At 36.4% G+C, this 24,502-nt stretch overlaps 1 protein-coding gene across 4 annotated transcripts in view; it reads left to right on the top strand.

The window, feature by feature from the left end:
• Positions 1–19,544, top strand: part of LOC131027070 (U4/U6 small nuclear ribonucleoprotein PRP4-like protein) — an 88,758-nt gene extending 69,214 nt beyond the window's left edge. For all 4 annotated transcript variants that reach the window (XM_057957040.2, XM_057957038.2, XM_057957039.2 and 1 more), the window contains one exon: positions 19,172–19,544. In XM_057957040.2, coding sequence (XP_057813023.2) covers positions 19,172–19,266 — 95 coding nt within the window. In that variant the 3' untranslated portion in view covers positions 19,267–19,544. The remainder of the gene's footprint in view (positions 1–19,171) is intronic.
• Positions 19,545–24,502: the final 4,958 nt, after the last annotated feature.

Here is a 24,502-nt window from a genome sequence, read left to right as displayed (position 1 = left end):
AATAAGTCTTGAATGAGATCTTCAAAAAAGTAATTCTTCATACCTTCCCTTGAGTATTAAACTCTAAGAAATGATGCAAAAGTAGATGAATTTCGCTAGGCAAAGTGTAGATCATAGCCTCCTCTTGGATGAATCACGCCTCCTCTAGCTTCAAAAGAATTTCACCTTCCACTAGCTTCTTCAAAATCTGGAAATTCGCCTTCAAATGCCTTCAAAAGTCTGGAAATTATCCTCCAATCTAGCAAGAAGTTCGCCTCTCCAATAGCCTTCAAAAGTCTGGAAATTATCCTCCTTAGTCTCCACACTTTCGCACTTTAGAAGGGATGAATGAATGATTTGAACTTGAAACAATGCCCCCCTATTATATAGAGCGCTTTACCTTGATTCTTGTTGAGGCCGACCTAGCAAATAAGCTTTAAAATAAAATAAAAGCCCACTAAGAAGAAGGCCGACTTGTCAAAATAAGTAAAAATAAGGGCTTGTGCGCTCCACATTTAATTTTAATTTAATAAAAAATTAATTTTAAATGCCTTCACAATAAAAGTTCGATTTTTTAAGGCCTAAAATCAATTTATTAAATGCCAAAATGTCTTTATTTAATGCCAATTTAATTTTAATTTTTTCAAATATTTCGAAGTTAGCAATTTTGGCATCCAATGCATTTTTAGAGGATATCAACGTTGAAATAAGGTAAAAATAAAGAATGCCAATAACTTCGCCCTGGACCCTTGGAGAGGGATAGGAGCGAACTTGCAATTTAAGCCTTGCAGTCTTCATTTTTAATTGCCAAAACTTCATCTAGGCATCTAAAATGGCATTCTTTGATTGGAGTTTTGAGTTTAATTTCACTTTATCTCTAGAAGGGAAGTGCATTTAGGACTTTTCGCCCTGGACCCTTGGAGAGGGACAGGAGTGATTTTTCACTTTTGCTCTTAATCCTTCATCCTTTAATTGCCAACTTTCGTTGTGGGGTAAACAATGATCCCCTTGATCCGTTCTATGCATGCTCCATTTGCTTTCGCAAGGCAAAATAGGTGTTGTTAAAGATTTTTGCCCTGGTCCTTCAGTGAAGGACAGGAGCGACTTTTGCATTTTAGCCTAGGATTATCAAGTTTTGTAGTCAAATCTTTGTTCACTATGCTTTAGAAGACCTTTTCCATCCTTGCACAACCTTGCCTTAGTGCAATCTTGGAGGGAAGTTATTGGTTTTGTAAAAATCGCCATGGTCCTTCAGTGAGGGACAGGAGCGCTTTTGAGTCCTTTGCACAAATTCTCGATCACTTCAACCTTCAAATTACCCCCAAGGCGTAGAACATCATTCTCCACTTCCTTTTGAGTCTTGGAAACAAAAAGTTATCTCGAAATGCAAGGAAAGTGGACACACTTAGAAATTTCGCCTTGGACCCTTGGAGAGGGACAGGAGCGAATTTGCAAATTGTCATCAAAATTTGTAATCCTTGCATCTCAATTCCACTTCAAGGCATTTTAAACATCATTTCAAACTTGCGCCCTGGCTTAGATTTGTCCAAACTTGGCGAGAAGGACTGGATATTAGGTTTTTCGCCCTGGTCCCCCAGAGAGGGACAGGAGCGATTTTTCACTTTCAAGCTTATCCGCCCTTTGCTAGCCTTCCAAATTATCTTCAACGGGCCAAACATGCCTTCCTCCATTCGTTTCAATCACAAAACTTGTTTTGTCCTTGCAAGAAAATTGCACTTTAGAAAATCGCTCTGGACCTTCAGTGAGGGATGGGCGAAATTATCTTTGTTGCCCAAAATTCAACAATTTTCAAACTTTCAAACTTTCAAACGCATCCAGTAACGTCCAATCTTCTCTCCGGGAAACCCTGCACAAAACAAGTTAGCCAAAATTAGCGAGAAATAAACTTGAACAACATTTTCGCCCTGGACCTTCAGCAAGGGATAGGAGCGAAATTTGTTCTGGACCTCCTGAGAGGGTCTGGAGTGAAATTCGCTCTGGATCCTCAGCAAGGGTCAGGAGCGAAATTTGACTTTTTAAACTCTCCGTCAGGATAATTTTATGGAATATAACATTTTCCTTCTATCCTTCTTCTTTCTTATACTTTAAGTTATATTCCATATATACTTTTAGGATGTTTGAGAGTGGTTTCAGACCTCCAAGAGTTATATTGCAAAATCTAGTTTTTGGAGGTTTTTCAGTTTCCAGACTTAGTCAAATTTTAGGATCAGGACATTCCAGACTTAGCCAATTTTCAAGATCAGGACTTTCATACTTAGCCAAAATTTCAGGATCAGGACATTAGACAAGCCGGACTTGCTATCCATGTGATCCCCTTGGCGACACTCAAAATGCAAAGGCTAAGGGACAAAACCCTAAAAGACCTAGAAAACAAACCCTAAAAAACAAAAAGCAGGGGTCCCCATTTGCAATGGGGCGATGTGTGAAATGGTCACAACAGTCCGCCACCTTGACTTCCAAATGGCATTCATGTCGACCAACTGCCAGCTTGGATCTTCATGTCGGTCCAGATAGGATCACCGACTAAACATTCTACCGGTTCCTCTTTTCTGCCGGTTTACTAACCTTGCAGGTATCTTACACTGTACCGGTTAACTCCTGATGTCTGTACTATGTTGAACTGCTGGTGGAACTCCTTAACCGGTCATCAAACATGTCTATCCAAAGCATGCTCATTCTCATCAGGTGGGAAGTCTTTTGCATCTGCACCTTGTCCATATTGCCAGTGGACTTACATATCGGTACGCACTCTTGATGTCACCTATTTTTAGTTCCTTGGTTAATGGTCATTTACTTTTTTTATGTAGTTAGCTTTTAAGCCTAATTTAGCTTTCACGCTTAATTTAGCGTTTAGCTCTTTAGTCTTTTACTTTAATGTTATGTTCTAATTATAGAACATCGTCTTGTAACCTCTATATATACGTGTGTATATCATTCAATGTAATTATCCGATTATTGAATCATTCATTCAATTTATTTTTCATGGTATTAGAGCATGGAAATTAAAAATTTCAAAAGTTTTTGTTATTAAAATTTTTCGAAGTTTTTATTGAAGAATTTTTTTTTAAAACTGTTTTTTTAATTTTTTAAAAATAAAATGAAAAAAAGCAAGTTCTTTTTCTCTTCCTGGGCAGATTTTTTTTTTTTTTTTTGCAGTAAAATTTTCCTAGGGTTTTTGCAATTTTTGACTAGGGTTTTGCCCTTCAGTTCAAGTTGAAATTTTATTATGGTTGCAGATTCTTGGTGGGTTTTTCGAGACCTCAACTGGGTCGTCGTCAGATTTTTTTGGGTGCATTGTTTTCCGAGCCTCAATTTTTGAACCATCGAATTTGCATTCTGTTTTCAGATTCTTGGTGGGTTTTTTGAGAGATTTTCTGTGTTGGTCTCAAATTTTTCTTGGTGCCTCATTTTCCGTGCCTCAAATTTTGTGCTAGTGAATTTGCCTTGGAATTTAAGAGTAGTTCGCAATTTTTGCTAAATCTGTGGATGTCGAGAATTTTGCTGTCTTCTGGGCATCGTTTATGCTGTTTTAAGTTTGCAGAAAATTTAATTTCTAGGTATCTTCCAAACCTCGAAATTCGTGCCTTGGAATTCGTGCCAGAATTCTCCTATAGGGTTTCATTTTTTTTCAGCAGCTGCTTCTATTCTGATTTTAAAAAAAATCAGATTCTTCTATCTCTTGCTTTCACTCAGTTGACCTTTATCAACCTTGTTTTCCGTGATGGCATCATTAACCAACATCATGTTGGAACACAGTCAGAAGTTCAACGACCGCAACTACAACATCTGGAAATAGCGTATGCTTACCATCTTTGAGTATCGTTCTTGATCAGCTTATTTTGGGCAAGGAATCTTGTCCTACAACAACAGGTGATGATCAAGACAAATATGATGTGAAGAATCGAGAGGCTGCCATGCTTATCAAACTCTCCGTCACAGATGATCAACTCCCACAGGTGCCTTCAGGTAAAACAACAAAAGAGATCTGGGATCTTTTGAAGGATCTTCATGAAACGTCCAACAAGAGCCGAGCTTTCTTTCTGAAGAATATGCTGTTTTCTATCATGATGGATGAGAAGTCATCTATCTAGGCACATCTTACGAAGATCAAGGACATCCGTGATCAGTTGGAAGCTATAGGCCGAACCATGGTGGAAGAGGATATGGTAGTGATCATGCTGAAAAGCCTTCCCAGATCCTATGAGCATTTCATTGATAGGCTCAATATCTCCTCTACTAGTGTTGATTTGAAGTTTCCTGATCTCTGCAACAAGCTGCTACAACAGGATCGATGGAAGCAACAGTTTGGAAGCAGTGCTAGTTCATCCACTGAACAGGCTTTCACAGCCTCAACTTCGCATAAGTACAAGGGTAAAGCTCCGTCCTTCCAGCAAAAAGGTTAAGGTCAACCTCAGCAGTCTTCCAAAAAGAAGAGCTTATAGTGTTCCACCTGTCATATATATGGCCATTTGGTGAAAGATTGCCGGAATTTGATAGCATCCCAGCAATCCAAACAAGGAGGGTCCAAGCAGAAAGACAATTTTGCCACGCATCCCGATTAGAGAGAATCTGCCTTCTATGCCTTCATGGCCCAAACCTCCTCTGATGATGTTCAATCATCAGCCTGGTACATTGACTCTGGAGCCTCTCGGCATTTCACACATCGTCGGGATTGGTTTACAGAGTACATGCCTTTCACTGATTTAGTGATCTTTGGTGGAGGCGCAGAGTATACTGTTGTCGGCAAGGGCAATGTTTAGATTTCATCTGGTGGGAGGGATTTAATACTTTGTACCTAGTATGAAGCTCAATCTACTGCCAGTCAGTCAGATTATGCAGCATTCACCACAACTGGATGTCGTCTTCGGGTTGCACAAGTGCAACATTGTTGACAGGGAGACTCGCACTACAGTTGCAATTGGTATTGAGGATCATGGTCTTTATAGACTTGTTGATTCTACTGGTTCTTAGGAGCTCGCCATGGGAGCTTGGAGTACTTCCATCAACACTCTTTGGCATTAGCGATATGGGCATCTCAATGTCCACTATCTCTCTCGGTTGGTTCGAGAGGATCTAGTCGTAGGATTACCTGAGATTCAAACTCAGAATCATGGAGTTTGCAGAGCGTGTCAAGCTGGAAAGCAACATAGGACTCCGTTTTCAGATGGAGATGCTTGGAGAGCATCCAAGGTCTTGTAGCTGCTTCATGCGGACATCTGTGGTCCCATGAACACTCCATCAGTCACTGGATGTAGGTATTTTCAATTATTTGTTGATGATTTCAGCAGACGCATGTGGGTTTATTTTCTTCAGCAGAAATCAGAGGTGTTCACCATGTATCAAACGTTTAAGGCCTTAGTGGAAAAAGAGTCTAATTGTCAGATAGTCACTCTTCGGTCCGACAATGGAGGGGAATTTTGTTCTACAAAGCTCACCAACTTTTGTGCATCGCATGGCATTAAGCATCAGGTTACCACACCTTACACCCCACAACAGAACGATGTTGTTGAGTGCAGGAACCGTACAGTCACTGAGATGGCTCGGTCTATGTTGGAGCATAGAAATGTTCCAAAACACTTTTGGGCAGAAGCGGTCATCACTGCATTCTACCTTCAGAACCGATCTCCCAAAAAGGCCGTTAAGAAGATGATTCCAGAGGAAGCTTGGTCTGGCAAAAAGCCCAAAATCAGTCATTTGAAAGTTTTTGGCTCTACAACTTATGTTTGGATTCCAGATGCCAAGCACACCAAACAAGATCCAAAGAGTCAGAAATTGATGTTCACCGGCTACAATGACAACCACAAGGCATATCGACTGATTGATATAGACACTAATCACCTCATGTTCAGTCGAGATGTAGTATTTGATGAAGAAAGAGGGCCTTTTCAGCCTTCCTCTCCTAATTTGAGCACCGAGGATCACCCTCCAAAGGCTGCAAGTATGGGTGTTCGTCTTCCCTTAGCTCCACCTGATGGGAGGGATTCAGTTGACTCTAAAGTTGTGGGGTCTCCCAGGCATGACATTGCACCCCCTGACTTTCCTCAGGATCTTCTAGATCCACATCCAGAGGAGCTTGCTCCAGATATTCAATTCGAAACCTTTGAAGGCCACTCAACTGAAGAAGTTACAATAGGAGACAATTCTTCCTATCTAGTGAAAGGAATTGGGACCTGCTCAATTCAATTAAGAACAGGAGTTACCCTACAATTGAAAGATGTTCTTTTTGTACCAGGTATCAAAAGGAATTTGGTCTTCATTTCAAGACTAGCTGATCAAAGATATCGTGTTACCTTCCATGAAGATAAAGTCCTACTCTGGCCTAAAAATTCTAACATAAAGAATGCTATTACTATAGGATCTAGAGATGGTAGTTTATACAAATTATGCAATATTAAAAAACAAGCACTAAATCTTGAAGTATCAAACATTAAATGAAATTTGGCATAGAAGATTAGGACATCTTCGATTTATTGCCCTACCTTCTATAGGAAAGATAACCACAGGATTACCAAATCTAAAATCCGATCATGTTGGAACTTGTAAAGGATGTGCTCTAGGGAAGAACTCAAAAGGGTCCTTTCCCTCAAGTGAGCACAAGTCAAAAGTTGTACTCGAACTTGTCCACACTGATTTGTGTGGTCCAATGTCATTACCATCACTAGGAGGTTTCTTGTATTACGTGATATTTGTTGATGACTACTCTAGAAAAACTTGGATTTATTTCATAAAACTCAAGGAATCAAATGAAGTGTTATCAAAATCCAAAGAATTTAAAGCCTTAGTGGAAAATCAAACTGGGAAGAAAATAAAGACTCTAAGATTAGATAATGGGGGTGAATACATCTCTGAAAATTTTAAAGAATTCTGCATTTCTGTTGGGATTAAGTGGGAGTGTACTGCACCTTATAATCCTCAACAAAATGAAGTCGCAGAAAGAAAAAACAGAACCATCATCGAAGCCGCTAAAGCAATGATGCATGATCAAAATCTGCATATCTCATTTTGGGCTGAAGCCTCAAACACTGCTGTATATATTCAAAACAGATGCCCTCATTCAATCCTAGAGAATATAACACCTGAAGAAGCCTTTACAGGAAATAAATCTGATTTAAGCCATCTAAGAATCTTTGGTTGTCACGTGTATATTCACATTCCTAAAGAAAAGAGAACCAAACTAGAACCCTCCGGGAAGAAAGGCATATTTGTTGGCTACAGTGAAACCACCAAAGGATATAGAGTTTATATTCCGGGACGAAGATCTATTGAAATCAGCAAAGATGTCAAATTTGAAGAAGATGCTGCTTATAAATTATCTCTAAGTGCAGAAGATGATCTAATCATAGAATTAGACGAAAATTCTACAATTGAAAATTAGAGGGAGAATAGCATAGAAAATCATGAACTTCAATCACCTAATTTCGAGAATGCTGGAAATCCTAACAACAAGAAAAGACCACTATGGGCAAGGAAGATGATTGAAGAAAATAATGTGGAACTCGATAAAATCTTCAAAGAGAATAAGAAAACAAGAAGTCAATCATGCAATGTTGCACTCATGACTGAACTCACAAAATCTGAACCATCAAATGTTGAAGAAGCCTTAACCTGTCAAGCTTGGAAAGATGCAATGATTGAGGAATACCAATCTATCTTAAAAAATGATGTTTGGGACATTGTACCTAGACCAAGAGACAAATCAATTGTCTCATCAAGGTGGTTATTCAAAATCAAATATGCACCAGATGGTAGTATTGAAAAACACAAAGCCAGATTCGTTGCTAGGGGGTTCTCTCAAAAGGCTGGAATTGATTACGAAGAGACTTTTGCTCCAGTTGCCCGATATACTTTTGTAAGAACCATCATTGCCATTGCAGCTTCCAAAGGGTGGAAGATACACCAAATGGACGTGAAGACCGCTTTTTTGAATGGAGTTCTTGAGGAAGAAGTTCATATAGAACAACCTGACGGCTTTGCTACACATGATAGAAATCTCTGTGTGTGTAGACTAAAAAAGGCTCTCTACGGCCTTAAACAAGCTCCCGGGGCATGGTACAAAAGGATAGATAGTTATCTATCCAAACTAGGATATTCCAAAAATGAAGCAGACTCCAACCTATACTTCAAAATATCAGATTGTGATATGTTAATACTTGTTCTTTATGTTGATGACTTATTGATAACAGGAGAAGATCACCTCATTGCAAAATGCAAATAAGATCTTGTGGCTGAATTCAATATGAAGGATCTAGGTCTACTACACTATTTTTTGGGCCTAGAAGTATGGCAAAAAGAGAACTACATTTTCCTAAATCAAGGAAAATACACCACTGATATCCTGACCAAATTTGGTATGATAGATTGTAAGCCTCTATCCATCCCAATGGAAACAAATCTTCATAAGCTCAAAAGTGAAGCACTAGACTAAGAACCTACAGATCCTACATACTATAGGCAAATTATTGGATCTCTTAAGTACCTGGTAAATACTCGCCCTGATATTTGTTACGCTACCAATGTGTTGAGTCAATTCATGTGCAAACCTAAGAAAATTCCCCTAATGGCTGCTAAACATATTCTGAGATACTTGCGTGGCACTATTGGACTTGGCCTGAAGTATAAAAATGTTGAGCTACAACTCCAAGGGTATTCAGATTCCGACTAGGTAGGAAGTTCTATTGATCGTAAAAGTACAATAGGGTGTTGCTTTAGTCTTGGATCAGCTATGGTATCCTGGTTTAGCAGAAAACAGTCAGCAGTTGCTCAAAGTTCCACCGAAGCCGAATATATAGCTGCCTCCATGGGAGCATGTGAGGCAGTATTTTTTAGGAAATTACTAGTTGGACTATTTGGGAAACCCCTAAAACCCACTGTGATTCACTGTGATAATGAAAGCTGCATCAAACTTTTTGTAAATCCAGTTTTTCACAATCGATCCAAGCATATAGAAATCCCATACCATTACATAAGAGATATGGTAGACAGAGATGTCATCAAATTGACCTACATTAGCATTGAAGAGCAAAGTGTCGACATATTCACCAAACCTCTTGCAAAATTGAAAGTGGAATGCCTTAGAGGTAAACTTGGTATGACTAAATTATAATGGAAATTTCTAATATTAATGTTGTTTATATATTCATGAATATCTTGGATGCAATATTGCATGTATGTGTTGTGTCACGAAAGGTGACGATCTTTCATGTGACTGTAAGATCACTATTGTAAGGTGACGACTTTAACAATAGCCTAATCTGTTATCAAGATTGACTACATTAAGTTGATGTCCCAGAATGTGCCGGAAATCTTGACACTAAATTCCCTATGATGAGTTACTGAGTTGTTATCATTAAATGTTGTTCCAAAATATGTTGGAAATTATGATAACAACTATATCATGATTGACTACATTAATTTGCTGTCCCGGAATGTGCCGGATATCATGATACTAAAATTGTTTCACCTATGATAATAACATGTTATAATTGTCAAGGTAGTGATCTGATAAGACTTCAACAGTTGTTGTCCCAGAGTGCTGGATATCAGTTGACCTATATATCTCTGAGATATGAAGTATTTCACTAGTAAATATTCTGAATGAATGATCATGTCAATTAAATCTATGTATCTAAAAACTCAATTATGAAATTCAATCCTCTTTTGCTAAGAGGGAGTGTTAAGTGAATAGCTTCCATCGGACTGAATAAAATCAACACACACACACACACACACACACACACACACACACACACACACACACACACACATATATACATTGACATATATAATAATGTGTATATTTAATAAAACATAGATGTCAATATAACATGGTCGACATAATCTCGATACCTATCGGGTTGCATTAGTTAGTCAATCGATGCATTGGAAGGGAGACGAGAGTCATGTCCCCGTAGGGTCATGACTCTACGTGGCATAAAGCCACGTAGAAGTCATGCCCCTACGTGGGTATGGCTCTTCGTCTCAATATACATATTCAAGGATATCGACAGTATGGGATGTTGATAAATTACCGTGGAAATCAAACAGCTTAGAAACTGTCGATATTAACAGAGATTTAATATTACAGATTTATATTTAGATATAAATAAAGAAGAACATTATTCATTGTAGTAATTTCAGTTGAAGTCTATCCCTGTTAAAATATAGTAAGTTTGTTATTTTCTCTACCTCTGATTTAATTCCTTAACAGTTTGGATTGCCGATCCTACCTTGGGACGAGCATATCAAGAATAGAGCTTTGAGTGCTTACCTTGCAGCCGATGATTTTAGAAGAGTACAAGAACAAGGCATTGCTACACCACCCGAGTACACTACAACTTCATCACACAAGGAAGAATCACAAGAAGATAATGCAAGTAAGCCGATTGAGATAAAAGCAGTAATAGGCAATGATAAGTCTGGCAGTCAAGGAAGGAAATGATTCACATCCATTGCAAAAGGTAGAGTTCCTTGACGATTTATCACTCTCGCTACAAAAGGAGATTATTGAGAATGAAATGCAAGAAGTTTCAAGTAGCAGCCGTGAAGGAGAGAACAATCATATGGAGATATTGAACGAAGAACTACAGGTTATCACAAGTGAGCCCAATTATGAAGAACAATTCGAGGGGGTGTTGGAAGATCTTAGGGAAAAAATACAAGTCATTGCCAATATTGTTCTAGGACAAGCAAGTTGCTGCAAATGGCATGATTCATCACCAACTTCGACCTCTCGAGGTATTGTTGAATGGGTTGCAAGGAGGTACTATGGATGAGCTAATTAATTAGGACATTACAGTTGAGGATAACCTTGTGTCCAAGGAAGTTGAGGAAGCAATAGAAGAGGTTAAACTAAGGAAGGTTCTAGCAAATGAAAATCAATGTGCGGAGGCACTAAGGCATGAAGTTCTACAAAACATGGATATTTGTGAAGATCATCAAGAGATCTCAAACATTATTGAGATGGAGCTAGAAAATGATGAACGGTTCGATGGGGCGCTATCACTTGAGGTTGTATATCAAAAGCAAATTGAGGAAATTTTTGAAGATCAACTTATCAAGGAGACTTTCATTTTTAAAGAAATGCTTATGGAGTTTCTGAAGAGCACACGGTTATATTGAGAGGGGAAGGGGTGAATCAGTATAACAACAAATTTCACCAACTTAAACTTTTTCAACTTCAATTACATGTATATAACTACTATGAACAAAATAGAACACAAGATATATAATCAATGCTTTTTATTAATTTCTTCTTTTACAATATTTGTAGGCACCAACCTACTAGAGGCACCAACCCCTAACTCTACTTGTGAGCACCAACCCACTGGAAGCACCAACTTCCACTTCTGATTTTGTGAGCACCAACCCACTGGAAGCACCAACTACCACTTCTGAATTCTGTGAGCACCAACCCACTTCTCATAAATCTGAAATTCCACCTTGACAATGTTGCTATAACAACGGATGATGGATTCTATTCTTCTCAAATTTCCTTCTTCAAACTGCTACAATCTCCTCCTAATAATTTTGATAAACTCATCACACTTACTCAAAAATCCTTCATAAATCAGCACACACAGTCCTTCATAAATTTGCACACACAGTCCTCCATAAATCTGCCATAAAAACTATCTTCTTAATCTGCTATTAATTCCTCATATCCGTCCTATCAAATACAATTTATCTGCTCATGCAAAGCCTTCACAAATCTGAAATGATCTTCTATATATTCTTATTCAGCCTGATCATGTTCCTTTTGTATATCTGAATATATTTTCTTTATGTTTGCATATATACTCTTTATACCATTCACACATCAGATTACTTTCTAAAATCTTTTCATTCTGTGCACACCACAGACAGCGAACATCCCTTCTCTTCTCTGATTTATATTCTCAATGTTAACTGTTACTCACTCTTATATCACTTCATGAATCTGATCTAACACATTCTATAAATCTGCCCCAACACTCTTTACAAATCTGATCTAACACTGCTTTATGGCTGCTCAATGACTGATCCAAAACCTGCTACAAATAGGGCACAAAATCTTCTCCAAAATCTGATCCAATTTTTTTTCTTCAATCAGACATAAAGTCTGCTCCAAATCTGATCCAAACTTTTGTACAAGATCTGCTCGTAAGGTCTTCATAAAATCTTCATAAATCTGATATAAAGTTCTTCTCATGTACTGCACACACGTAAATCTCAAGGATCTTTTTATTCCATATTCACACATTCACACATTCACACGTATGTGCTATATTCCTTTCAGTATTAATCGCATACTCCACACACCCGACTCTTCCATCATTCAACATATATATCCTTATCTAAAAGATAGGTCTTTTCTCAAATGAGGAGTCACACATCTTCAAAATACTTTAACACAATTAAGTTAAATGTATCTCTATTATATTCTTCATCTCACCCTTTCAAAGTTTATCAAGAATGTAAGTTTAAGTCTATGTCTTTTGTGTATGAATCATATCGCTGTTTTTAATTGAACATCTCATCTTAAAATATTCGTACCTTTCTCATTTGTATTCTTGACATTATCATTTGCTTTATGTAAAGAATATATGATTAGTGTTAAAATATTAGGCAAGTGCTACCATCATCAAACATATATATCCTCATAAAATCTTCATAAATCTTCATAAATATTAGGCAAGGTCTTCATAAAATCTTCATAAATCTGATATAAAGTTCTTCTCATGTACTGCACACACGTAAATCTCAAGGATCTTTTTATTCCATATTCACACATTCACACGTATGTGCTATATTCCTTTCAGTATTAATCGCATACTCCACACACCCGACTCTTCCATCATTCAACATATATATCCTTATCTAAAAGACAGGTCTTTTCACAAATGAGGAGTCACACATCTTCAAAATACTTTAACACAATTAAGTTAAATGTATCTCTATTATATTCTTCATCACACCCTTTCAAAGTTTATCAAGAATGTAACTTTAAGTCTATGTCTTTTGTGTATGAATCATATCGCTGTTTTTAATTGAACATCTCATCTTAAAATATTCGTACCTTTCTCATTTGTATTCTTGACATTATCATTTGTTTTATGTAAAGAATATATGATTAGTGTTAAAATATTAGGCAAGTGCTACCATCATCAAACAAAACCTACTATTTTAGGGGTGACCCAGTGTCTTATACTGAATCCCTATGTTATTGGGTATTACTGTTTTAGCTTGGGTATCACCACCGGTACAATACGAGTATGGGTACACCTCCAGTACACCTAGGGTATTGCTTGGGTGCTAGGTTTGTTGTGGGTCTTGTTGTGACCTTTTTCACACATCGCCCCCTTACAAATGGGGACCCCCTGTTTTTTCTTTTGCCTTGGCATCGCAACTACTAATCACCAGTCTTTTTACAATGAGGAGTTATAATTTTCAAGGAGTCATCCAAGTCAAATAGGGAAGTCATGCTCGGAACAGTGTCTGGACACCATCAAAGCCCTTAGAAGGCCCAAAGGACGAAAAACGCAATTGCTTAGTGTCAATTCTGACACCTTCCTATTTTGTGGAATCTTGTTTTTTTGCTTTTTTTTATTTTTTGGCACTTCGGGACCAATTCGGGAAGCCAACTTTTTCGCCTTCTTTTTTTGCTTTTTTGCTTTTTTTCCTTTTCAGCTTTTTTGAAAGTTGACCTAGGATTGGGTCCCTCAGGTCATGGCAACAATGTTTCTATCTTCGAAATCAAAAATTTGTGTCTCCAAGTGTAAAAAGCAAGGGAAAATCTCTAGACAGGATGTTGTCCCAGATGTTCCAGGCAAACATGAATTATTGGGCAAGAAAATCATCTAAGTGTCCATGGTAGAGAAAAGTTTCAAAAAGGTAGGAGTTTCCAACGTCCAAGCTATCATGAAGTCCGCTCAAGGTAGGAGTTTCCAACGTCCAAGCCATCATGAAGTCCGCTAAGGAAAAATTCAGAAAAATTGGCTAAGTGTTGATACTTTGGAGAATAAAATTTCAAAATTTGGCTAAGTGTCAAGGAAATTCCCTAAGCAAGAAGCAAGTCCGCCCAAGGGGAGTTGGCCATGTCCAAGCCATGTCAAGGTCTGCCCCCCCGAAAGGAATAGCCTATGCCATGTAAAGTCCGCCCATGATGGCATGAAACATTCAAACTCCGCCATGCTATAAATTCAAAATGTCCAAACAATAATGAGCTTTGCCTTGACACTTGGTAAAATGTCTAAAGATCATTCAAACAAAAGATTCAAATTTTGACTAAGTGTTGGAAAGAAAGCAAGAAGAATGAAGAAGAATAAAGAGGAAAAGTAAAGAGGAAATGAATAAAATCCTTGTCCAAAGGATGGAGTCTACCTTACTTAGCACAAGCAAAGTTCATTAGAGCATAGAGATGGCCAAAATATTGGCTGTGTTGAGAGGTCCACATGAAGGTGTTACAAAATGAAATTGAATAGCCAAAATTTGGCTAAGTATGAGAAATACTTCACAGAGAAAGTTCCAATTTCCTCCATTGTGGTGAAGGCACAGGGGAGTTTTTCTCCAAATTCAAGGCACTTGAAAGAATTTCAAGGCATCAAGAAAGAAAAGTCCTCAGACTTGGTGAAAATATAGAAAAAAATTTCAAATTTCTTGAAGGATTTCATCTCCTGAAGAATTAAAGACAAGCTCCCAATCAGAATTAGATGGTGACAAGAGGAGTATTCCAAACAAATTTCCATACTTAGGCAGTTTCTTGACACAAATTGGGGAATTCAGAGGAATAACATTAGTCCAGTTTAAGCAGGAGGAATTTCAAAGCAATCAGGAAAGAAAATTTTAATAACTTCAAGTACAGACATCTGCTCCAATGGGAAACTTCCAAACCTCAAAGATTCAAATGCAAGTGAGAAGAAGAGATCAAAATATCGAAAAGAATCCAAGATCGAAGCTAGGAAGAAGCAAGTGCAAATGATAAAGTCGTCGGCAAGGAAAGATATTCTAAGGCAAGCACGTGGGAGAAAAACAAATTGCTCAAGGAAGACATCTAAACACATTGAGGTGGCACCACATCATTTTCGAACCAATCAGATTTTTCCAAGTCAGCATGTCTAGGTTCAATGAACTTGACTTATCTACATAGGCTTCTAGAAGGCACACTCCACAATGCAACAACTTTCTATTTTATTATTGGTTTATATTTAGCAGAAGGACAAGTGTCCCCAAGTGTAATTTTCTCGTTGGTCGAGAGCCTATAAATTGAGGTCGCCCCTCATTTGTAAAACATGGGAGCATGTTGCAAAACATGTTAAGATAAGCAAATTGTTGTTTATGACTGCCAAAGTAATAAGTAATGCATTATTCAAATTGATGGTGATTACTTTTATTATTTTGGTGTTTGCATGGTTCTTATCCCTCATCATAGTTTAGATTTTATTTCACGTATGTTAGACGAATGCAAGATCTGATAAGTATTGATTTATGGTGAATCTTATGCTCATACTTTTGATGAACAGATGATTTTTGTTCATTGTGTAAAGTTAGTCAGCCTACTTTGTGGATGCTTAACTTCTGTCTGGATGAATATTGTTCGATTTGGTGGTAATTATTCATGACGTGAAAATCATAAGCACACCCCCTTGAAGATTGCACCCACTTTGTGTAGTTGTCCTAGCGTGGCGAGGCAAAGTGTGGTTGTTGGTTTCACCTAGTCAATATCGTCTCTCGAATTCTTAGGAATAGATTAGAACTTCTAAACCTTTATCTCTTTTTCAGTTTTCTTGAAGTCCAAAACCCAAACGATAGAGCTTAATTGTTTAGACCTTCATTGTGAATTGAACGAGCCAAGTGTAAGTCCCCCCTGTATTTCAGCATACATAACCAAGGAAGCTATCCCACATAAAGTCGCTTGTTCGCACATATAAACCTTGGAGTCGTCGTGTGGTATTTCTTTGTAATTTTGGCACATGTAGTGATTTGGTTCAAGAGGGGGTAGAGTGTCCTTGACATTTTATTCTAATGTTCGGTGAATGATAAAGCGTACACCAATAGGTCCTTCTGTGAAGGTCTCACAGTGAACTCGGGTTCTAGGGCGTACCTGGGGTGAACCCAAGTGTACCTAGGCATTGTGATCTAGCATTTCATTGATTATCACTTAACCTCTAAAGATTTTCACTTACTACCAAAATTCTTACTGCCAGTTTTCAAACATGTGCTTCCTAACTCTAGAATTTTTGAAAAGTTATCCTATTCTACGAAGCTTGTGCTTTCTTCGCTACTAACATTGTTGATTTGTAGTAACAAAAGTTCAATAGATCTACAAGGAATTGAAATACCCATGAGGCATTGTAGATAAGATAGCAAGACGTTATTAGGATTCTGGAATACTTAATGAGTTGAAAAATAATGACAACATTGTAAACAACCATCCTAATATGCTTAGGAAAAAAGGATCTATATGGATAATGAAAATGGTAATAGAACATGTACAGATATGAAATTTTGTGAAGAGAAAAATGGATCCAAAATCTATACAAAGAATAAAAAGTAAAAGCTTCCAAGATGGTATTGTGCAGGAGAGTATTGTTGCCAAGATAGTGTCCCCCAATTGTGTAAATCGGAAATTGAAATGAACAGATGTTTCATCTCCCAACACACAAGGAACTTTTATAGGGCCTAGAAGAGCATTCCAGCATCCACAGTTATATAAAAGGTGGTGGAAAGCATGCAATTAGAACATGGGAGGGTAAGCAAAGTTGTACCATAACCAAGCAAAGGAAGGAAGATTTAACTGTTCATATATTATGCCCTTAGTATACATCTTCCTAAGGGTAGTAAGGTTGAGCATTGCTACTTTATAATTTATTGGCAATTACGAGCATCATTGTTCCACTTATAATTAAATTTGTGGTTTTGATATATATATATGTAGTCACATAAATCTGTCCACTTAATTAAATGAATATTTAGTATTTATTTGATTATTTAACCATCAATCAATAATTAATTAAATTAATTCATCTTAACCCTCTTCTTCTATTAATTAAATAAATTATTCAATTTATTTGATTTAATTCACTTAACCAAATTCAAACCATTAATTAAATAAATAAATCATATTTGTTTAATTAAATCTTCTCTCACATTTAAATCCCCCAAAATCCCATCTCTCACATTTAAATAAATTAACATTTATTCAAATCACCTTTATCCTCCACCCACTTGCATTTTCCTACAAATGCAAGTTGCACAACTATTTTAAATAAATAAATAATTTATTTAAAACCCTATTTATCCCCACCCACTTGAAACCTTTAATGGTTTCCCTAAAGTCTTCAAACTTAATGGCTTCCTTCTAGAGTCTTTTCAAACCTTTAATGGTTTCCCTTAAAGTCTTCAAACTTAATGGCTTCCTTCTAGAGTCTTCTTAAGCCTTTAATGGTTTCCCTTAAAGTCTTTAAACTTAATGGCTTCCTTCTAGAGTCTTCTCAAGCCTTTAATGGTTTTCCTGAAAGTCTTCAAGCATTTAATGTTTTATCTTCCTTTTTCTCATGTAAATAAATTAAGATTTATTTAAATAAAATCCAAAATTCACATTCACATTTAAATAAATTAATATTTATTTAAATATCTATCCAAATGCAAATTACACCATTTAATTGAAATAAATGATTTTATTTCAATTGAAAATCCAAAAATTCCTCCCACTTGCATTCTCCTACAAAATCCACTTGCATGCCTAAATCCCTTCTAGATTCTTCTAACTCTTTCTAATTAGCCTAATCCTATCCTAATCATTGTCACCTTCCTAAATAAAAGGAAGTCACTTCTCAAAAACCTCCAAAGTCTTCAATAACTATTAAAGGCTTTATGTCTTCAAATGGTTAACCTCTAAAGTCTTCCAAACCATTAAAGACTCTTACATAACCATTTATGGTTAACTCACCTTTTACCTTTGGTTAGAGACTTTCCTCTAACTTAACCATCCTTTTGACTCATGGGTCTCTTCAAAGCATTTATTTCTTTGACTAAGGTAACCATTTAACCCTTGCACATTTATTAATCCTTTGCATAAAAAGAATACCCATTAACCTAACCCTAACCCAACCCCCTAGGGTAACCATCATGTCCCCTCAAGCATTTAATGCTCCTTATCTCTCCTCTCAAGCCTCCTCATGGTGACACTTGTCAACATGGGATTGGGTTGAAAGTCTCACATGGATTGAATATCTTTCAACCCTAATCCTTGTTAAGATTGCTCAATCTTAACCCTTCATTTCCCCATTTCTTCTATAAATAGAACCCTTCTCCTCAAGCAAAAAAGGCAGCATTAGAGTATTGTTGTTATACTGGTATTAGCATAGAGTTTTTTCATAGCATCACTATCTACACTTGCATAGGATTTGTTTATCATTTTCAACCATCTTGAATCTCCATATGATATCCATGGCTAGTGCTATAAGCTGAGAGCTACACTCATGTGGAACTTGAAGAGGAGAGGAACAAGGGAGGAGCAACTATGAGCATCTTGATTAGCATTTGGAGGAGTATAGTTTATCTATTCTATGTTTGTGTGCTTTCTATTTCATGCTTATTATCTCTCTTGATATGCCTATTTAGGATAATCTTTTGTTGCTAACAATAACGTTTGTTTCTTGTGCTCTTGTGTGTGTTGTCATCAAACAGATTTTCTAATCCTTTTTGTAGAGCATCAATATATATATATATATATATATATATATATAAATTGCGTTCTGGGACTTGTACCCACACCCGTTCCTGAACTGGCAACCTAGCCAAACTGTAATGATGATCTACCAATCAAAGGAAAACCTTCACTAGTGTTTAAAACATTAACTAAAACATAATTTATTTAAGCTTGAAAATTTAGAATCCCTAGCTTTAACCTTAATTAAATTTTTTCCGTCCTTCCCATGATTTTATTTTTCTTCTCCTAAGTGCCAAAATGAGCCGGAAAAAGGAGAAAGGTGTACACTAAAAAAAATTCAGAGCCACTTTTTGAAAAGCTAAAAAAAATTGGGGAATGAGGTGTGACGTGAATAATAGGGATTAATTGCGAATTTTGGTTAAGGTACTTAAAATTTTGAACCATCCAAAACATCTTTTTCTTAATGTGAATTAGTCTGTACCTTTTCTGTACTAATTTCTCTCTTATTTTGTGGCTTGGCAGATGGGCAATACATTGCAACGGTATCTCATGATCGAACAATAAAACTATGGTCCAGCAACAATAGTGGCAACGGTAATGACATGACTATAGGCTGACATTGTGAAGGGCATAGCTGCATGTCTTTGTCTGGGATATGTGAGCCAGATAAACTAGGAGCATACTCAAAAACATTTGATCATCTGTGCCATGCTCACCTCTGGGGACATATCCATGCTGAATATCTAATGTATGGCATGGGAATCCATTTTAGGCTTCAGTTCCACTCTTGCTTAATCTATTCAAGAAATTCATATAAATGAACAAAGAATATGAAGGCTGCCTGCTGATATTCTTAATTAAATTATGAATGGGAAGCAAAGGCATATTTACTTAAGTGTTCAATCCAATTTCTCTTTGGTGTATTTACTATAATACTGAGATCACTTGTGATTTTGGTTGGCATGTTGTTTACATTTAGCACTTATTAGGTGAAATGGTATTGACTTTTGATATGTTGAGATAAACAAAGATTTTGGCCACAGAACAGAAGTATGTTGTAAAGATTAATTTGCCAGATTCTTCTGATGTTTATATGAGTCATCTATATTTTTTTTGGTTAGGGGTATACAACTCTTAGGTCCTCACATTTAAGATAGTTATCAGTTTTTTCCTATATAACACAATTCTTTAACTGAGAGGGGCGGGGGAGCGGGGCTGAATCAGTAGAAGATATAAATTTGATCCTCAATCAATTTAAAATTTGATAATGGTAAAGTATAAAAACTGAAATGTAAAGTGAGCAATCACACAAAGAAACCTCAACACATGAAGTATGTGGAAAACCCAGGATGGGTGAAAAACCATGGTGAGAAAAGCTGCTAGGATCTACTGTCCTAATCCAGCCTCACGAATAAAATGTGTACAATGCTTTAAGGGCATCAACCCTAAGGAATCACCAAATTCCTTGCTTGAGAGCACCAACTCCAACTGAAGCACCAACTTCTTAGACTGAGCACCAACTGAGCATCCTTTAGACACCAACCTTCTGGATATTACAAAAATATTTGCTTTTTCTGACCTCTCTAATTTGCAGATGTAATACAAAACATTTCTCTCAACTTTATGACTGATAGAAGTCAGACAGAATAGAGTCACCTTCAGACTTTACAAAGACATTTTCAGATTTTGCAATATCATTCATTGATTCTCAGTTTTACAAAATCAACAGACTATATATGATAAGATACTACTAACTTTGTTTACATCTGCAATCATACAACTTGCTTTTGCATCAAACTAGATATTTCTTATCAATGATTTTCACACAATAATGGCTCTCTAACTTTCACCGATCCCTTGCATCCTTTAAATAGAGTCTCTCTTTCCCATCGGATGAGTAGACTTAAGACAGTTAGAAAGTGTTTAGAGATAGTTGCAGTTGCCTTCGTTTGTAATTGAAAAGGTAGTTGGCTGGCAGTTCCAACCGAACCTTTAACAAGAAGAATTAATCTCCAAGCTTTGATCGCTAAAAAGGAATGCATTTGCATTGCTTTCTGACCAAACTTAAAACAACAACAGAAATTAAGTTCGCTGTTAAGAAACAACTACAATTGAATGCAGTTATAACCGAAGTGTTTAAGCCAAAACCTTAACATTCCTTTGTACAAGACTTTATTAATAAGTTCGCTGACATAGCAAGTTTTCTGAGAACAACAAATGGTTCCAACCAAAGCAATAGACTTGATATACGGACATATATCTGACTGTAAACATGTTCAAAAACATTGTTTCAATCTCCATGATGCATTCACAGACATGCAATATCACAATACAGAAAGGCACACTCTGAAATCAGAACACATAATACACAGATTCCTGTCATCTGAAAATTCATCGATGCAAGTATATTAAAGATCAAAGGTCTGTGTTTGTCCTTTATTGCCAATTTTATCTGCATTTATCAGACAAGGGTTTCTGCAGAGTTAATGCAATTTATCAGATTTGCTAATGCATCTAAACATCAATGACAAATTTGCTAACATTTTCTTATAAATATAGGTACTTCATAAATGACATCTAGTGACTTTTGGAGATGCTATTTCCTTTGTTTTTGATTAAAATAAATGTTTATGACCAGAGTTATGAACTGGAACAAGGGTTTTGAAAGGACCCCAACCTTGTATAGAGCATGGAAGAGATGAGATAAAAAGCCAAAATGCAACAAAAAACCATCCACACGGAGCCAACATCAAAGATGCAACAAAACAGGAATAAACCAGCAATATCCCTCTATCAGAAATGTTGAAAACCGAGAAGTCCCAAATCAGCTTTAGAATTCACTGTTCAAGGTGGGTCGAAACCAAATTTTATTTGTTGAAAACAGTGAGGAAATGATACATTTTGCTGATATAAATGTAATCTTATGTAAGACTTGGTCGCTAGATCAGCAGCAATGATAACCATCCTCTAAATCTAAGTCACCAGGTTCGAATTCGAATTTGAAGTTCGACAACTTTGAAATTTGAATGAAGTTCGACAAGGAAAAAATTTGAAATGTATAAAATTCAAATTAAATTCGACATTGAATTCGGCTTATATGATTTTTTATAAATAAATAATATATCCAATAAACTATTAAATTAGTTTAACTATTATTTTTTAAAGAAGAAAGAAGCTAAATTCAATAAAATATTATTTTTTTATAAAAATTTAACATAAATAATATTATTGACATCTGAGTTTTATTAAATTAAAAATAGTAGTAGTGAGAACATATCTTTTAAATGTTAATAGAATTAATACAACAGAAGAAAAAAGTAAAGGAAAAAGTACTTTAAATGAACATAAAAACCTAAATAAAAACTTAAACAATGAAATTCTATTCACATGACTTGCGACGACATCGAACTTGCTGGGTCATGCCAAGCTTGAAGGGCGTTGGGTTTTTTTGCTTCGGAATTGTAGGGTATTGGGTTTTTAGCGTCGAACTTGTAGGGCATTGCTTGGTCATGTTGGGCGTTGAACTTGTAGGGTGTCACCTCCGTTCAGATTTGTAGGACGTTGCTTGGTCATGTTGGACACCTTTGTTTGTGCCTGTAGCTTCTCCAACACTGGACGCTTGTGAATAAATAGACCCGTGAAGGAAGCTTACGGTTTTTAAAATACATATTTTATTAAAAACCCTAACCCATCTACCGTACGAATTTAAGACGAGCTTAAACAATTTTGTTAGGGTTTGTTAAAGTTTGTTGAGTTTCGAATCTCATGGATCAAATTCGCTGAATGTGGTGACTTAGCTCTAAATCAAATCTTGGTCTATTAATAAGGGTATAACAAATGTCATTTCTAATAATATCATTAAGTACAAGATGGGCATATTTAAAAAACAAAACAAAACAAAAAAAAACGGCCAGTTTATAAATCTAAATTGAAAAATCATGTGAACTAGGGAAAGGATCCAATAGTTGAGTGTCATGCCCATATACCTAATTTTTGCCCTAAAACAATTGAGAAATGCAATACATTTACAAATATAACTTTATAATAAAATTGTCAATTGTAATGCCTTTTATAATATAATCTTTGGATTAGGTCCTGCAAACAATATTATTTACAAGAAATTGATATAAAAAACACAAGTGTTAAGATATCCATGATAGCACTTAAATCCATATAAGCATCATTCATATCTAAATTAATACATTCTAATACCATTAATATTTCGCTCAAGGCATATTCCTGTAGTCAACCATATTAGGAATTAATTGGAAATGCTTGCAAACAACAATCTCAAGGACGATTGTCCTTGTATTTCGAGAGCATGAAAGGTTTTTTGGTCCATTCCATTCCTCAATCCACCCTAGAGGCTAGCCATTCTCAATAAAGTCCAAGATCAAAAAAATGATTTCTCATCCACTCGGCCTCCCAATCCAAGAGCATAGTAGGCTTTTTGGTCCATCTATCTCGGGGTGGCGTACTTGATAAGATGCATGAAGGTCGTCCTTCTCTATCAAGCCCTAGAGCATGAAATGGATTTCTAGTCCATTCGGCCTCTTGGCCCATAAGCATGGCAGGATTCTTGGTTCATCCATCTTGTGGTGGCATACTTGATATGAAGATTTCTGGGTCTTCCATATGTCATGAACTTGGAAGGCTAGCCATCTTTCCTATTTGCTAGACATTTATATAATTTCAAAATAGATTGATAAAGGAATTTGCTATAGATTTACTTACAAGTGACAACCACACACACGCACGTGCGCACACACACACGCACACCATAAATAGTATATATTTACTTGCAAGTGACAACCACACACACAACCACACACACATGCACACACAAACGCGCGCGCGCGCGCACGCCATAAAGAGTATATATTTCCAATAGATATCTGATGTCTTAACTTCACTTGATGCCTTTCCCAAATGATTTCTCTCCCTTTTATATCTTTAACGATGGAGGAAAATTCACGTCTTCTCGTTAACATCACAACCTTGGCAAGGTATACATCTCTTCATAATTAGTGGTTACCCCTAATTGTTAATTTATTTACATGCTAGTCAGCTACCCCTTTAAATAAAATGCTTATAACTAAAATTTAAATTAAGAGAAAAAATTATCATGAATCTTGAGAAATTTCTCTCTTGGCATCACTTATATTTGAAAAAGGATCGATTTGGTTGACCCAACAATGAATATCTTTGAGTCAAATAAAGGTCGAGCTTTCCAACATTAAGATGTGGATTAGAAGCATGACACAAATCTACGACCTTAAATGTGATGCTCTCCTCTAAATAATTTAATATCCTTTTAGCCCCTTGCTTTTATATAGATGATCTTACTGATTGTTGTTCTAAACCCTATTGTGATATTTTGACATTATGGGTTTGATTGAGTTGTATATCAGTCACATTTTCTTTGGTAATAGGAGGATGTTAGAGAACTTTGATAATTGATTGGATAAAATATTGTGAAGTTCTTGATGACGTCTTAATAAAATACGTCGAAGGCCATTATAGCCATTTTCAAAGGATTATATTGCTATCCAAACCAATGGACATAGATGATGCATTTACCTATGATCATCATCTTGAGGTAGATAGTCCTCCATACTTTGAAGGATAAGTGGAGCTAAAGTGAAGACAAAGAAGGGTAAAATTCCACAATTATGAAGAAATTTGTGTATTGTGATCGTTGTGGCAAAAATGGTCCTTAGAAATTATCTTTTTAGAAGTTACATCTTAAAAAAATCCTCATAATCGAGGTAAGAAGTGTTGGCATTATTGTCATTGATGTCAACAAGTGCTGTAGGGATGCCTTGAGGATGCAGAGAAGAAGTGTTGCAGGTC

The sequence above is a fragment of the Cryptomeria japonica genome, chromosome 7 (assembly GCF_030272615.1).
Source record: "Cryptomeria japonica chromosome 7, Sugi_1.0, whole genome shotgun sequence".
Classification (NCBI taxonomy): domain Eukaryota; kingdom Viridiplantae; phylum Streptophyta; class Pinopsida; order Cupressales; family Cupressaceae; genus Cryptomeria; species Cryptomeria japonica.
The sequence above is the reverse complement of the archived record's forward strand: the minus strand, read 5'-3'. Positions and strand labels throughout refer to the sequence as shown.